The sequence below is a fragment of the Salvelinus sp. IW2-2015 genome, linkage group LG14 (assembly GCF_002910315.2).
Source record: "Salvelinus sp. IW2-2015 linkage group LG14, ASM291031v2, whole genome shotgun sequence".
NCBI classification, from domain to species: Eukaryota; Metazoa; Chordata; class Actinopteri; order Salmoniformes; family Salmonidae; genus Salvelinus; species Salvelinus sp. IW2-2015.
Window position 1 is genome coordinate 39,527,615 of NC_036854.1, and position 17,367 is coordinate 39,544,981.

Consider the following 17,367-nt stretch of genomic DNA (forward strand, 5'->3'; position numbering starts at 1 on the left):
CACATTTAGCTTGTCATTGCCCTCTGGTGGACTTGACAGACAACAACGTACAGTGCATTTCCTCTGCTTTTATCAAAGCCTACTACTGTACAATCAATATGCATCCCAAATGGCACCACTATTCCCTACATAGTGCACTACTTTTGACCAAACCATATGGCTCCTGGTCAAAAGTAGTGCACTATAAAGTGAATAAAGTGTCATTTCAAATACAACCACATATAAGATGTATATGCTGGGCTGTCACGGACTATACGGAAGTCATTCAACAAGAAACATTTCAACATTAGCTATTAAAAAAGTGTACAGAGAACATCTGAAATGAAAGTGTTGCTGCTTGACAGTAGCCTAGTGTTAAAATGTTAAAAACAGTTTTCTGTAAGAGCATCAATGGAACGGGCAACATGTAGGCTAATAACATGTAATAATGAGTGAAATAGGTCGTCTGTGCAATTATATAGGCTAATCATAATCGAAAMCTTCATCGTCATTATCATCATCATCAACAACCATCAGCAACCACCGATGTTATGGGCAACACAGATTCTGTCATACTAGCTTGGTTAAGGTAGCACGTTTGTGTTTGGCCCCAGGAATAACAACCTCGGGCTCCTTTATCCCCTCCCTTTTCCACTACTGTCCATAAGGTACGATATAGCGATGATATAGTTTGGTATATGATCCAAGATTCCGTGACGCTATGAGCCTCGCAGGCTCCAAAATGGGAGTGTTATAATATGCGGCTCTGATGGGGGTTCGGAGAGAGAGCGCAGGCGCAGTCATCCGAGTTATGGTTGAAAACTAGCAGCTATGCCGCGCAGTGTAGGACCCAAGCTAAATGTGTCTGACAACAGCATTAGATGTGGATCCACTGAGGAGAACTGAGCAGTGGACAAATAAAACYGAACATCTGAAAAACAATTGCGAATTATTGTCTTCTCCGGATAACTTCCTCTTCAACCCTCGACGAACCGAGGCGACGATCATTCCTTCCCCGGGCATGCGAGAGAGATACCGTCACCACCAATGTTCCTCCTAGCCTCCGCCTGAGACGCCAGGGATTTACTCCTTGTCCGTTTGTTTTTAGTGACTATTAATAAAACAAGCAGAAACAATTAAGGGGCTTCATTATGATTTTGTTAGCATTTCACACTAGAAGACGTTTGAATAGCTTTTATCTAGGGACGTTGTGCTTGCAATTCTTGCTGTGGATTTTATGTGCCGTGAATGGAGAGGAACAACCGTTCAGCGTAGAGGTAAGAATGGGAACGGGGTACTGCTAGCTTTTTTCACTGGTGGTGACCATTCATTGTTATTTCAATTTTAAAAATAGAAACATCTTGTGTTTTATGCATAATAATTCCTAGTTACCAAGACAAATAGGATCATAATGCGTGTCAATTTATGCCTGGGGTTTGAATACGAACCGATATGAGCCCTCCATGCTTTAGGGATGGAGTTGAATTTAGCTTCAACAGTAGACCTCTTTGTGAGTGTTTACGAGGTGCGAACTAGAAAGGCTACAGCAGTACTGTTCCATTCGGTCCACCTTTCCCTCACGCTATTACTCTTTTAGACGTGGAATGTGCCTATAGCCATATGTTAGGCAATTTTAGAAGCAAAGCATGCTTCTATGGTTCAATGGTTGTTGTTAAATAAATCCACCTGATATAMCTGGTCACTAACTTTGAACATTGATTGGAGTGGTATTATAATGAACTGAGATCTAACTTGTGATTATGTATCCTAATTCAAATATAACTTGTATTTTCATAACGTAGCACCATAGGCTATTGGCGCATTTGGTGATGCCATTACCTATACTGCAAGGATGGGAATTGGATTTGTGATGTCCCACACAACCCAAGACAAATGAGAATGGGATTTAGAGAACATTTATTTAAACTCCCCACTTTACAGATCAAGATCTTAATTTGATTTCCCTGTTGTAGGAGAAATGTCCTGCAATACAGGAAATGTTACATTTGTAGTATATTTGAGGTTTAAAAAGGCTTCTGAAGTTTGTAATTTCCACCTGAAATTTGAGACTTAATTTTCCCTTAAGAAAAATGTATCAACCCCAAAAATTATAATCCACATAATAATTCAGATTTTCAGTTGCTGCAGGATTATTTTCCTGCTGTAGCAAACAGGATACAATTATCATCCTACATCTGTAGCCTACATATCTAATTGTCAGAATGGTTCTCAACTATTTATCCATTGGTTTAACCGCTTGACACATTTGTCTGTAATATCTGGTGTTTCAAAACTTAACAAGGGAGTGCTTTGTGGATGCTGTAGCCTAATCATTTATTTCAACCTTATAACGTGATAATTAATTGTTATAACGGGTTTACAATAGGCTATAGGCCTACACAGCTTAGTTTATTTCTGATGTTACACAAATGTTTCTGCAAATAAAAATAAATCAAATAAAAACAAAAACATAGACTTCTTTCAAAAGGTTCATGTCTCCCCATCCTGCACCGGGTACTCATAAAAAGTTCAAAATTATTACCCACTATCACTCAATATTCTGCCAAGTGGGCGGTGCCAGCTGAAGTTTGGCTCGCATTCCCTAAAATTAAAGGAGGGTGTGGTAAAGTCAAAGTCCGTGCCAAAAGTAGASTTTCTGCATAACATGTGTGCCAAAACTATAGAACATGTATAGAGTAAAATGTTAATAGTCAATTTTAGGGTGAGTGAACTAATGGCTCTGTCATTCCTTTGCAATTGAATGGACATAATCCCATTACCAAGCATTTACCCATATACTTACATATAGGATGAATTATATGATCTCTATGCATTTAGCATGTTAACACTGCTAATAGAAGGTTTATATCCACATGATTTGCAAGCCCAACATATACAAARCTGTGAAGATGAAAAACAGATGCTACAGGTCATGCAGTAATAGATGTCAAAGCCAACATGACAAGGGGGCTGCGGCCCTCCCTCTCCTCCACCTCATGTCTGCATTCCAAATGGCACCCTACTCCCTACATAGGCCACCCCTCCCTATGGGCCCTGGTCGAAAGTGGTGCACTTTAAAGGGAATAGGGTGRCATTTAGGAAGCAGTCATGTCTTGGTGCACGGTCAAAAGCATAGCCAGGAGCCTGAAACTGAAGAACCTTGATCATTGTGATCTGGCTTCAGATCAGATCAGATGACTGAGAGCATATTGTAATGCAAATACGTTGAGCTTCCAGTCCCTTCTTTCTGCAGTCAGTGCATGGAGAGAAGGCTAACAGATCAACTGCATTATAAAGCAGGAAGTGTTTGTCATTCCACAGCAAAATACATTTGTATGACCTTAAAAAGCTCAATAGGTATATTATTCTATTTGCTCTAAGATTAAACCTTTTCCTTTGTTGAAAATTCACAACACAATGAATGGGCATTGGAATAAAAGCTCATACAGTGTACAGTGTGTGGTGTTTAGTGTTACGCGAGGAAGTGAAAGAGAACCAGAATACTATGATTCATATCCCTAAATCCCTCTGATACTAAAAATAGTTGTTGGTTTGGAGTACTGTGGTGAATCTGTGTGGTTTGGCCAGTACAGGGTGGGTCTGGCAGCCTGTCTCTCCTGCAACTCTTTATACTCACAAACACACACACATATAGGTCACAGAGGACAATAAAAGATGACGGTTGACATAAACCTGCTGCTCTGTAATTGGTGGTCAGACTATTTTCAAGAGAAATCCTCACTGGCATTGGAAGAAAGTTTAATAATGGTCCCAACTTCCTGTATCTAGTTGGTTGTTAGTTGAGAGTCCTATAACCCCAGAGAGGCCTGAACTTGAACTTGCTTACTTCTTCTCCAATGCAGCAGGCATTGTACAGTATTTATTTTGCAGAGCATTTCTGAACATTTTCACTCTTTTGGTCCGTCTCCCACTCTGCTAAAAAGCAATTTCCCCCACATTAGTCTGCCCTTGTTATAATGGAAGAGAGAGAACCAAATGATGTCATTTATTTTATTATGGTTTTGTGTCTTTTCAAGTGGCATGTTTCCCATTGGATAATCAAAAATATGTGTGGAGGAGACATCATTAACGTTTGTGATGGACAAAGGAAGCCTTGGGTACTGTGTCTGTCAGTACAGCGACGTATCTAGTGGTACATTATTGTTATGCATGTAAACGAAACTAGAACTGTCGACACAAAGTAATTACAGTGAGACAATGGATTTTTAAGCTTATTTCCCTGTCTGTGTCTGGGACTGGTAAGGTAATAGACACGTATAAGAATCATTCCTCTGACTGTAGGCTACAGTACCACAGTGATGTTATCTGGGTTGTATTCACTAGGCACGAAACGYAAGCAAAAGGGCCAAAACGGGGCGGGACGKCCTGAACTTGACCAATAACAAARGGTTGTTTTCATTTTCTGTTGCAAAGCGTTTTGCTACAGTGTCCAGTAATGAATATGACCCTGGTGGAGAGCGACTAAAAGGAATCAGAGTGTACTGATCCAACAAGCATACACGTCATTGCCTTACGTGAAACAACTTTACTACAAACTACTAGTAAGGTTCAACTAGTAAAGTTGAACTACTTTATGTTCAAGGTCTGTAYAGTAAATGGCAAAAAATCGAATTGCTGGCACGGTACTTGATATATTTTGCCCTCTATGGTATATTTGTGTGTGTGTGTGTGTAGATATACTGTATACATTGACAGAATCAAGTTCAAGGCAGCATTTCCATTCGCTCTCATTCAGCACTTGTTTCTTTACATTTTATGACTGTAGTCATACAAATAGACCCCATTTTCCTGGAAATGAAGACGACATTATTCAATAACCACAGCTGTAACAGTTACAGTGCCTCCGGTAAGTATTCAGACCCCTTGGCTTTTTCTAKATTTTGTTAGGTTACAGACTTATTCTAAAATTGATTAAAAAACATGTTTRCCCTCATCAATCTACACACAATACCCCATAATGACGAAGRAAAAACAGTAGTTTTTCCCCCACTAATTTATTACAAATAAAAAACAGAAATTTCACATTTACATAAGTATTCAGACCCTTTACTCAGTACTTTGTTCAAGTCCATTTGGCAGCAATTACAGCATTGAGTCTTCTTGGGTATGACGCTATAAGCTTGGCACACCTGTATTTGGGGAGTTTCTCCCATTCTTCTCTGCAGATCCTCTCAAGCTCTGCCAGGTTAGGTTGGGAGTGTTGCTGCACAGTTATTTTCAGGTCTCCAGAGATGTTTGATCGGGTTCAAGTCTGTTCAAGTCTGTGCTCAGGCTGGGCCACTCAAGGACATTCAGAGACTTGTCCCGAAGCCACTCCTGTATTGTCTTGGCTGTATGCTTAGGATCGTTGTCCTGTTGGAAGGTGAACCTTCGCCCCAGTCTGAGGCGCTCTGGAGCAGGTTTTCATCAAGGATCTCTCTGTTGTTTGCTCCATTCATCTTTCCCTCGATCCTGACTAGTCTCCCAGTCCCTGACGCTGAAAAACATTCCCACAGCATGATGCTGCCACCACCATGCTTCACCGGTTGGGATGGTGCCAGGTTTCCTCCAGACTTGACGCTTGGAATTCAGGCCAAAGAGTTCAATCTTGGTTTCATCAGACCAGAGAATCTTGTTTCTCATGGTCTGAGAGTCTTTAGGTGCCTTTGGTCAAACTCCAAGTGGGCTGTCATGTGCCTTTTACTGAGGAGTGGCTTCTGTCTGGCCACTCTACCATAAAGGCCTGATTGGTGGAGTGCTGCAGAGATGGTTGTTCTTCTGGAAGGTTCTCCCATCTCCACAGAGGAACTCTAGAGCTCTGTCAGAGTGACCATCGGGTTCTTGGTCACCTCACTGACCAAGGCCCTTCTCCCCCGATTGTTCAGTTTGGACGGGCGGCCAGTTCTAGGAAYACTATTGGTGGTCCCAAACTTCTTCCATGTAAGAATGATGGAGGCCACTGTGTTCTTGGGGATTTAAATGCTGCAGAAAAGTTTTGGTACTCTTCTCCAGATCTGTGCCTCGACACAATCCTGTCTAGGAGCTCTACGGACAATTCCTTCCACCTCATGGCTTGGTTTTTGCTCTGACAACTGTGGGACCTTATATAGGCAGGTGTGTGCCTTTCCAAATCATATCCAATCAATTGAATTTACCACAGGTGGACTCCATCAAGTTGTAGAAACATCTTAAGGATGATCAATGGAAACAGGATGCACCTGAGCTCAATTTCGAGTCCCTTACCAAAGGGTCTGAATAAAGTATTTCTGTTTTTATTTTTTATACATTTCTAAACATTTCTAAATACCTGTTTAAGCTTTGTTATTATGGGGTATTGTGTGTAGATTGCTGAGGATTGTTCTTTTTGTTTTTTATCCATTTTAGAATAAGGCTGTAACATAACAAAATGTGGAAAAAGTCAAGGGGTATTTTCCGAAGGCACTTTATGCTTACAGACGTACACTGAGGCAATATAACCTTGTGAGCCCACTATCTGGCACTCCACATCTAGCATACAGTGAAGGTTTCCCCCAGCGGAGAAGCAGGTGTAAAACTGTTGCATGATTAGTCACAAAGGGTTTGAATTACACCAAGACATTAAACACAGAAATCACCCCAGAGAGAGAATAGAATATAGAGATGAAGTATACCTACTGTATCTATACTGTACTATTTCTGATAGAAATAAACGATGAAATCAACAATGACCGTACACCTCAATACAATACCAAGTGTCTTTGAATACAACGCAATAATAAGCACAAACAGTTAGCTAGCTATTCCAATCTCAGTCCCAAATGCTAAATATCTAGCATGGGGTATGATGTGTTGTCACTAGGACTCACAACATAGGCACAAGTGTAACGACAGAGCCCATTCCTAACATGACTCATGTTACCAGTTGGCATGCCCTGCCTGGGAGGCCTGGCTGACTGAATAATTGAAAGCGGGTGGTGTGTGTGTGGTGTGTGTCTCTGTGTGTGTGTCTCGTACTGCCAGCGGCCAACATGGTTATGATGACTCCATGGTGGGACCGAGGCCAATGCTGAGGTCTGTACTAATGGCTGCTCAATGGTCAGGGCAGGGGCTGCTTGGTTTGTGTTTATTTGTCCAGTCCCATCACCCACACCTCTCTCTCTCTCTCTCTCTCTCTCTCTCTACTCTCTCTCTCTCTCTTCTCTCTTCCCTCTCTCTCCTCATCTCTCTCTCCTCTCCTCCTCTCTCTCTCTCTCTCTCTCTCTCTCTCTCTCTCGTCTCTCCTCTCTCTCTCTCTCTCTCTCTCTCTCTCTCTCTCTCTCTCTCTCTCTCTCTCTCTCTCTCTCTCTCTCTCTCTCTCTCTCTCTCTCTCTCTCTCTCTCGCCAGCCCCCCTTGCTTCTCGTTCTGTCCCCCACCTCTCTCTACTTCCTGCTCAAACCTTTCTCTCTTTCATTATTCTCACTTCCATTATCTTATCATTCCTCTCTCTGCTCATACACGCTGCATCTCTCTGAGACTTCATAGGCATACATTGATCGAGGTTGTGGTTAGTAGCAGTTCTGTGAGCTATTAAATCTTTAATGAAACTGAAGTGTCCAGTGTTAGTTAGGGTAGAGTCACACTGTCACAGGCGAAGCTGTCTGTAGTCGTCACCAGCAGTAGGCCTGTCGTGTGTTTTCAGTACTATCCATTGTCGTGGGAACATGTCACTGTGAGACAGAGCCATTACGCCACAGATAGAACGAGGKGCCAGATGTMTCACCGGATGTATAYATCTGAAGCATCCGGTTGGAATTTCCACTCKCGACCAAATATGGTGATGAGAGGAAGCCCAGGTGCCGGCAGTGGGAGAGTATGTAGTGAGATGGAACTGGGCTGACATTCTGCACATTTTGGCATCTAAGAAAAGCCTGATCTCAATACAGTTTCCTGTTCCCAAAACTAGAATCTCTTACAAACAGAGAGCACTAAGTTTTGTAACTTTACCCTTTGCCAAAGTTTTAAAAAGTTGTTTACAAGGAGAGCAAGGGTGGATTGAGTTTTCACACACGTGCACTTCACAGAGTAGGCGTTCCCTAGCGGAAATATGCAAATACATAATAGAACGCYCCAATAGGATCRCGCTAGCTCGTGCTTGGCTCTGCCCACTATCATTTGCTCCCGTTGAAAACGACACAGATTAACTAGTTATAAAATATCTTTGATTACGCTGTTAGCTTGTTCTCTTTCTTGATTACACTATCATTTACTTAATAGTAGTTGGATTTGTGTGTCTACATTTAAAAAAAGAACAAAGCCTAGAATTTCAGAAGTGATCAGAGCGCTCTGTTCAGTCCAGGACGTAAACATTTAGTCACTATTTCAGAATGTCCACTTTCAAAGAGGAACAGGAAAAAATCATTAGTATTGCTAGTATCATGACCACATTGTGCTATTTGTTGACATTTGTCCTAATAGGGCTACAGCCTAAGTACACGGAGTAGCGATCTCTTCAATGGGTGGCTGGTGGGTCAGGCTGTGCTGCCATGGCGACCCTGGGTAAGGTTGGCACTACTTGCTGGTGGGTCAGGCTGTGTTGCCTTGGCGACCCTGGGTAAGGTTGGCACTACTTGCTGGTGGGTAGGCTGTGTTGGCCCCTTGCGCCTGAGTGCACTGGGTAAGGTTGGCGACTTGCCTGTGCTGGTGGGTCAGGCTGTGTTGCTTGGCGACCGGGTAGGTTGGCATACTGTGCTGGGTGGAGGCTGTGTTGCCTTGGCGACCCTGGTAAGGTTGGCACTACTTGCTGGTCATGCGTTCGATTGGTGTGTCCTACTGGATTATTCAAGCAGGCCGAGGCGAGGGTGAGAAATCGAGGAGCAGAGAGGTGACGTCAGCTACCCCAAGAGGCGGTGTCATGTTCTGAATTGTCATTTGTTAAAAGGCAGTCTGCATGAAATATCTGTTTACGATCTAAAGACGGGTCACTGCCACACGGCAAGCAAATCATCATCTCTCCTAGAGTCACACTATTGTTATCTTTTACTGCTAACTTTTTCATTATTTTTGTTACTTTTATTTCTTATTCTTATGTTTTTGGGGGGGGGGGGTATTTTATAATGATATCATTTTTTTGAAACTGCATTGTTGGTTAAGGGTTTGTAAGTAAGCATTTCACTGTAAGATCTACAACTGTTGTACTTCGGAGCATGTGAAATAGGATTTGATTTGATTTGATATACCAGCCATGTGCACCACTGTTTGTTGACAGCCCACTGTCCCAGAAGCGTGTTGCTATGGCTACCTCCTCTTCTTGGAATGTGTGTGTCTCTTCTCTAATGAAGTATTCCCACTGCCTTAAAGGTTAGCCTTTGATTTCCTGGCCAGGCTAATTAGTGAGCCTGCATGATGTAGCGCTAGGCTCGTTATCTAGCGATCCACTGACACTACCACAGCTGGGACAGGCACAGGAATTCATATGGTTCACCACTGGAGGTGAACCAACACACAGACACTGACAGTGAGCTACTGAGGTGACAAACACAGACATGACAGAGAGCTCTGAGGTGACCAACACACTAGACATGACGAGGAGCTACGAGGTGACCCAACACCAGACACTGACAGAGGAGCTACTGAGTGACAAACACACAGACACTGACAGAGAAGCTACTGAGGATACAACACACAGACACTGACAAGGAGCTACTGAGAGTGACCACACACACGACACTGACGGAGGAGCTACTGAGGTGACCACACACAGACACTGACAGAGGATGCTACTGAGGTGACCAACACAGACACTGACAGAGGAGCTACTGAGGTGACCAACACAAGACACTGACAGAGAAGCTACTGAGGTGACCAACACACGACACTGACAGAGGAGCTACTGAGGTGAAACCACAGACCTGACAGAGGAACTACTGAGTGCAACACACAGACACTGACAGAGAGCTACTGAGGTGACCACACACAGACACTGACAGAGAAGCTACTGAGTGACCAACACACAGACATGCTAGCAGAGGAACAAGCTGACGTGTGACCAACACACAGACACTGACAGAGGAAACTACTGAGGTGACCAACACACAGACACTGACAGAGAAGCTACTGAGTGACCAACACACAGACACTGACAGAGGACTACTGAGTGACCAACACACGACATGACAGAGAAGCTACTGAGGTGACCAAACCACGAGACACTGACAGAGAAGCTACTGAGGTGACCAACACACAGAACTGACAGAGAGCTATGAGTGACAACACACAACACTGACAGAGGATACTGAGGTACCAACACACAGACACTGACAGAGAGCTTACTGAGGTGACAACCACAGACACTGACAGAGGAGCTACTGAGGTACCAACACACAGCACTGACAGAGAGCTACTGAGGTGACCAACACACAGACACGACAGAGAGCTACTGAGGTGACCAACACACAGACACTGAACGAGAGCTATGAGGTACACAACAGAACTGCAGGGAGGAGCTACGAGGTGACAACACGACAGACACTGGAGAGCACGAGGCACAAATGACTGAGGTGACCAACACAACAGACACTGAAGAGGAGCTACTGACAACTGTATGGTGACAACCAACAGACACTGACAGAGAAGCTACTGAGGTGCCCAACACAGACACTGACAGAGGTACTGAGTGTGACCAACACACAGACTGCAGAGAAGCTACTGAGGTGACCAAACACACAGATCTGACTCAGAGGAGCACTGAGGTGACCAAAACACACAGACACTGACAGAGAGCTACTGAGGTGACCAACACACAGACACTGACAGAGAAGCTACTGATGAAAGTGACGCACACAAACACACTACAAGAGGAGCTACTGAGGTGACCAACACACAGACATCTGACGAGAGAGTACTGAGGTGACCAACAACAGACACTGACGAGAAGCTACTGAGTGACCAACACACAGACACTGACAGAGAACTACTGAGGTGACCAACACACAGACACTGACAGAGGAACTACTGAGGTGACCAAAGCAGCAACAAGATCACTATCAGAGGAATTACTGAGGTGACCAACACACAGACACTGACAGAGAAGCTACTGTAGTTCATTTTCATATTATGCATTATTGTCTGTCACTAACTACCTGTAGCTAGGTGTATGTTGTCATTGTGTGTAGTTTGTGATGAATCTGTGTATAAGTGTAATCTCTGATCTGTACATGTTCTTTGTGTGACACTTTTAGGTTGCTCTTTTGTGCAGTTTTGTGACCTTTGAAAGAGTCCAAGTCATGTTGAGGTGATCCACAATGACAGAAGGCCAAGAGTTGCCCATTCCGATTCTATTGAACACAGTTGTTTGGGCCTACAAGCTTGATCATTATCGAGTTAGGAAGAGGAGGACAGGGAGAGAAATACTAGTATATTGAGTGGGAGCCTGTCTGACATGAAAAGCCAAACGCCTGTGCTTTAGTCCTGAACCCTTACATAGACAACGGTGCTAGGACACCAGATCAAGGGGAGAATGAATACTGTATATCAATGAGAAAGCGAAAGAGAGTGTCCACACTAGAGACACGCGTGTAACACTCATAATTTGCTCTCTCTGCATCTGCTCGTGCTCTTGCAAGATTCAAATAGTTGAAGTGGTGTCATAGCGTGACACGGACAGCCGTAAGTCACAGGCTGACAGACGAGAGACATGACTGGACGACTGTACAAAGGAACACTAAATGACTGACGGTGGGCTCCCGTATATCCAACCGTCTCCCCTCTCGCCAACCTCCATCCCCCTCCTTTTCCCTTCTAATGCTAAAGTCTTATGTGATTGTCATCGTTATTGTCCCACAGGGAGACGGGGAAACCACGACAGAGCTGATCCCTCTAAATCAATCTGTCTATGTTGATGGATCTGGCAGATGGCTGTAGAATGTAGCTGGTTTGATGGCTGGTTTGACAGGAACACAAGCTTTACGTGTACACATTTTACTTCCCTGATCTTTGTCCCAAATGGCACCCTAAGCACTGTACTCTTAGAAAGAAAGGTGGAATCTAGAATAGAGGTCGACCGATTAATCGGAATGGCCGATTAATTAGGGCCAATTTCAAGTTTTCATAACAATCGGTAATCGGCATTTTTGGACACCGATTATGGCCGATTATATTGCAATCCACGAGGAGACTGACCACCTGTTACGCGAGTGCAGGCAGCAAGGAGCCATGGTAAGGTGCTAGCTAGCATTAAACTTCTCTTATAAAAAKCAATCAATCTTAACATAATCACTAGTTAACTACAAATGGTTGATGATATCACTTGTTTAACTAGCTTGTCCTGCGTTGCATATAATCAATGTGGTGCCTGAAATTGTGTCACTTCTCTTGCGTTCAGTGTAAGCAGAGTCAGGGTATATGCAGCAGTTTGGGCCGCCTGGCTCGTTGCGAACTGTGTGAAGACCACTTCTTCCTAACAAAGACCGTAAATAATTTGCCAGAATTTTACATAATTATGACATAATATTGAAGGTTTTGCAATGTAACAGCAATATTTACACCTACGGTTGCCACCTGTTTGATAAAATACGGAACGGTTCCGTATTTCACTGAAATAATAAATGTTTTTTTTRCCGAAATGATAGTTATTAATGACCTACGGCTTGTATTTCTGTGTGTTTATTATGTTATCATTAAGTCTATGATTTGATATTTGATAGAGCAGTCTGACTGAGCGGTGGTAGGCAGCAGCAAGCTCGTAAGCATTCATTCWAACAGCACTTTCCTGCGTTTGCCAGCAGCTTTTCGCAATGCTTGAAGCACAGCGCTATTTATGAGCAAGCCTGGCAACTCCCGAGATTAGGCTGGCAATACTAAAGTGCCTATAAGAACATCCAATAGTCAAAGGTCTATGAAATACAAATGGTATAGAGAGAAATAGTCCTATAATAACTACAACCTAAAACTTCTTACCTGGGAATATTGAAGACTCGTGTTAAAAGGAACCACCAGCTTTCATATGTTCTCATGTTCTGAGCAAGGAACTTAAATGTTAGCTTTTTTTACATGGCACATATTGTACTTTTACTTTCTTCTCTAACACTGTGTTTTTGCATTATTTAAATAAAATTGAACATGTTTCATAATTTATTTGAGACTAAATTGATTTTATTTATGTATTATATTAAGTTAAAATGAAAGTGTTCATTGTTCATTCAGTATTGTTGTAATTGTCATTATTACAAATACATATATAAATCGGCCTATTAATCGGTATCGGATTTTTTGGTCCTCCAATAATTGGTATCGGTATCGCCGTTGAAAAATCATAATCGGCAGACCTCTAATCTGGAACCTAAAAGGGTTCTTCAGCTGTCCCTATAGGAGAACCCTTTGAAGAACCCTTTTTGGTTCCAGGTAGAACTATTTTTGTTCCAGGTAGAACCATTTACACAGAGGGTTCTACATGGAACCCAAAAGGCTTTTACAGGGAACTAAAAGGAGTTCTCCTATGGGGACAGTCGAAGAACAGTTTTTGAACCCTTTTTTCTAAGAGGCCCCTATGGGCCCTGGTRAAAGTTAGTGCACTAAATAGGGAACATGGTGTCATTTGGGACGCAAGCCTTGACTTCTGGCAAGATTTTTAAATAGGTTCATGCTTAAGTAGCCTAATTAGGCTATCCTAGCCTAATTCAAAGACARAACTATCATAATGGAAATTGTTGTTTTTGTTGACAATGTGTTACTGTAATCCCTTGGGCTATATCATAATTGTGACTGTGAGCCCCAGTTTTCTAAAATACAAATTCAGCTTTCTGCAACACTTGTGCTTTTAGATAAGAAAGTTTGTTCTCATAGCCTGAAAGCACATTTTTCACAGTGCTAACGGCCTAGACTACACTTTAATTAGCTTCTGAACTGTGTTAGGGGACTTGATTTCATCCCAAAAGACATACTATTCCCTATTTAGTACACTACTTTTGACCAGGGCCCTATGGGTGCTGGTCCCTCATGCATTTTAACTGTTGCTGAGCCATTGAAAATATTTAATTTAATTCCTTAGCAAAACAATTGGAAAGCCCCATTGACTCACAGGAAACAATGTGATAGTGCTTGTGAATAGTGGTGGCGTTGTTACCTAATGTCTAACGGTGCACTTTCATCCTAATTTCTGTTATACCCCCGAAGCACCAGAAAAGTGCTGGGACAGCACAATCATAGATAGTCTTTTACTGTAATAGCTTCCATGTCGTCCAGGAGCTGTCGTCGAAGGCAGAGAGAAGAGAGGAAGAGAGAGAGAGAGGAGAGAGGAGAGAGAGACGAGAGGAAGGGGGGGGTGAAGAAAGAAGAAAGAAAGAGCGATAGGAGACGGAGAGGGGAGAGAAATAGGGATTGAGAGGGAGAGAGATATAATACAGAAGAAAAAGAAAAGACAGAGTAGGAGAAAAGAGATCCTCCTATAGTACATTTCTCGGGCCTGCAGATCCCTCATGTGTTTTTTCTACAAGTTTACAGTGATGGATCAATCCTTGTCTCATGAGTGTATAATCTGCTGATTATCAAGTACCATGAAAGCTGAGGGTTGTGGCTTTCCCAATAACTAGCAAGTTATAAAACACAACGTTCCACTGAACTCGATGATCAGTCTATTTGCGTAGTTTTCCTTATTGGGTATTGTACAGTACAAGTGTGTCTGTTTTCTGTGTATTTATAGGTGGTGTCTAGCATTACCTGGACTAGTATCACTAGGAATCACACTGGGACTGTATCTAGCCTCTGTCCGCCCAGGGCCGTTTCAGCCCTGAGGATAACTGACACACGCCGTTGTTATCATCCCCTCGCATTAGAGAGGGAAAGATGGAAGAATTAAGGGCGAGTGAAGAAAAGATGAGGAGAGAAAGGCTCAAAGGACAGATTGGAGAAAAGACGGAGGAGAGAAGACACTTAACAAGCTCGCCTGTTATTTAACCCTTGCATGGACAAATAAGAACATACAGAGAAATTATCAAAAGAAAAGAAAGAAAGAGGTGGTTTTGCACACAAATTTGGCTAATGTTTCAAACTCAAGACATACTCCAGCCTCATTTATATTGCCCTTACCATGCATTTTTATGGGTCTATAATTATTATATCTGCATAGCTTATATATAGATATATAATCAAGCAAAGAAGAATAGTTGCTAGGTTGTATGTATCAGGTAAGTATATAGTAGTAATTAGATTCGTGAAGTCTGCACTTTTTCTGAGATCTCTATTCCGAGCGAGTTTGCTTGAAGAAATACCAGACCCATTTGACGTGAAGTTAGCAGACCAGCCAGGTGTACTGCAAAGGATTGCAGCGCTATGGGTGCACTAGGAAATACTAGAACTTATGATTACAAACACACTCCTGTCTAGTACAGTTTTGCCTGTAGCCTACACATTACTGCTGTGTCATGTTCATCGTGTGATGTGAGGCAAATCTTCAACCTAAATAGTGTTGTAGTATGTGGTGTGAAACATGTGGATTGTGTTTATGGCGAGTGTGGTGGCTGTTTGTATGTAGTGGTAGTAGAACGTGTGTTGTGTTGTGAGTGAGTGTGTGTGTGTAAAGGTAGTGCGCCGGCCTTACATGTATTTTTCTTCATAAGAACAGTGGCTACTCTTTGCAGTATTCATGAGTTCCAATATCCACCCACGATATAGCCTCATGTCTACTGTGTAACGTGTTATAGTGTTGGCTGTTATGGAGATGTGTCTGTGTGTGTTGAAAGGCATGTAATGAGTAGAGAGTGAGTGTTAACCCCATCATCGGTAGAGCTTGTGTGTGGTGTGTTGTGTTGATTGTGATTGTGTGTTGGTCATTTTTTATGTAGGGCTCAAATGTATCACGTAGGCCTTGGTGTGAGGTTGTCGTGTCTGTGTGAGCGTTTGCTGCTGTCGTTGAATCAGCTGTTTTGTGTGTTTGTGTTGCACTAGGTCCAGTGTGTTATCACTAAGTTAGTCCTGTAAGTGTGTTGTGAGTTGTGCGCTTTCGCTCGTACTGTGTATGTGTATGTGGGTGTGTGTAGATGTTGTGTGTGTGTGGTATGATGTGCATCACATGGGTGGTCTTAAGGCCCTAGTGTGTGTCCCTTGTGTGTGTGTGAGTTATTCAGTTCACTGTTGTGGTTGTTAGGCCCTGCGAGTGTTCAGTGTTATCAGTTAGCCTGTGTCTGGGTGTGTTCCATGTGTTATCATCGTTGTTAGCCCTAGTCCAGGTGTTATCACGTTTAGGCTCGTGTGCCTAGCCAGTGTACACGTTGTTGTGAGGCTCCGTGTGGTAGATCCAGGTTATCACTTAGTGGCTGTGCTCTGTTTTAGTCCTGTTTATCACGTTAGTTCGCACTCTCCATGTGATGTATTCACGTTAGGCCTCTGCCAGTGTTATCACGTGTAGGCCCAAGTCCCGTGTTATCCGTTAGCCGTCCATGTCACATGTATGGCCCTGTCCAGTTTATCACGTTAGGCCTAGTCCAGTGTTATTCACTGTTGCGCTTGTGTGCCAGTGTGTATCCGCGGTAGGCCCTTAGTCAGTGTTATCACGTTAGGCGCCCAATCGCTGTGAGCTTGATTATCATTGTTTGAGGCCCGAGTCCTTCATGTGTAGTGTGTTATCACGTTTAGGGCCTGTCTCAGTGGATGTTCAGTCGTTGATGTGGCGGCTAGTCCAGTGTTATCACGTTAGGCCCGAGTGTCCTAGTGTTTAGTCACGTCTAGAGCCGTTAGGTCCGTAGTGTTATCACTGTTGAGTGCTCAAGTCCAGTGTTATCACGTTTAGCCCTAGTTCCCAGTGTATCACGTTAGCCCTTGTAGTACCATTTTATCACATATAGGCCCTGAGAGTGCATGTTATCACGCTCTAGGCTCTAGTCCCCTGATGGGATCATCGAAAACAGATAAGATTATCGCATTCATCTATTGGGAAGTGCATCTCTGAAGAGTTCAGTTTACAGTTTACTGTGATACATAAAACACAATCTTAGATATGTGTCATGCACGAATGTGCCATTGGAGGTAAGGATGTGCTCTTTCAAGTTTGTGCAACTTTTATTGAAAAACACTTATGAACTTGGATCATCTAGAAAGGAACACAAACAAATCCTTGACATTCGTCGGGTTCATCTATACGACATTCCCTTTTTAGTTTTTTTGCGCAATATTCACTTACCTGGTGCCTTGTGGATAGTCAGCATGACAACTGTAGTTTTTTCCCTGCGCTCACGTTCGGCTGTTTGGTTCTATATTTACACCAGAAATTTGCACTAATCGTAGTCATACATACGTTACTCTGTCCTGGACAACGATGGCCAATTATTATATAGGGGCCAGCGCGTTTGAGCACTAGTGTCTATTATCTCCGTCATGGACAATCCGATAAAGCCAAAACCGGTGTGCATTTCTGCGGAAATAAGTCGAGGAACACGCTT

At 42.9% G+C, this 17,367-nt stretch overlaps 1 protein-coding gene across 4 annotated transcripts in view; it reads left to right on the forward strand.

The window, feature by feature from the left end:
• Positions 1-765: 765 nt before the first annotated feature.
• Positions 766-17,367, forward strand: part of LOC111973050 (matrix metalloproteinase-16) — a 77,882-nt gene continuing 61,280 nt past the window's right edge. For all 4 annotated transcript variants that reach the window (XM_024000199.2, XM_024000200.2, XM_024000201.2 and 1 more), the window contains exon 1: positions 766-1,256. In XM_024000199.2, the coding sequence (XP_023855967.1) occupies positions 1,131-1,256 (126 nt within the window). In that variant the 5' untranslated portion in view covers positions 766-1,130. The remainder of the gene's footprint in view (positions 1,257-17,367) is intronic.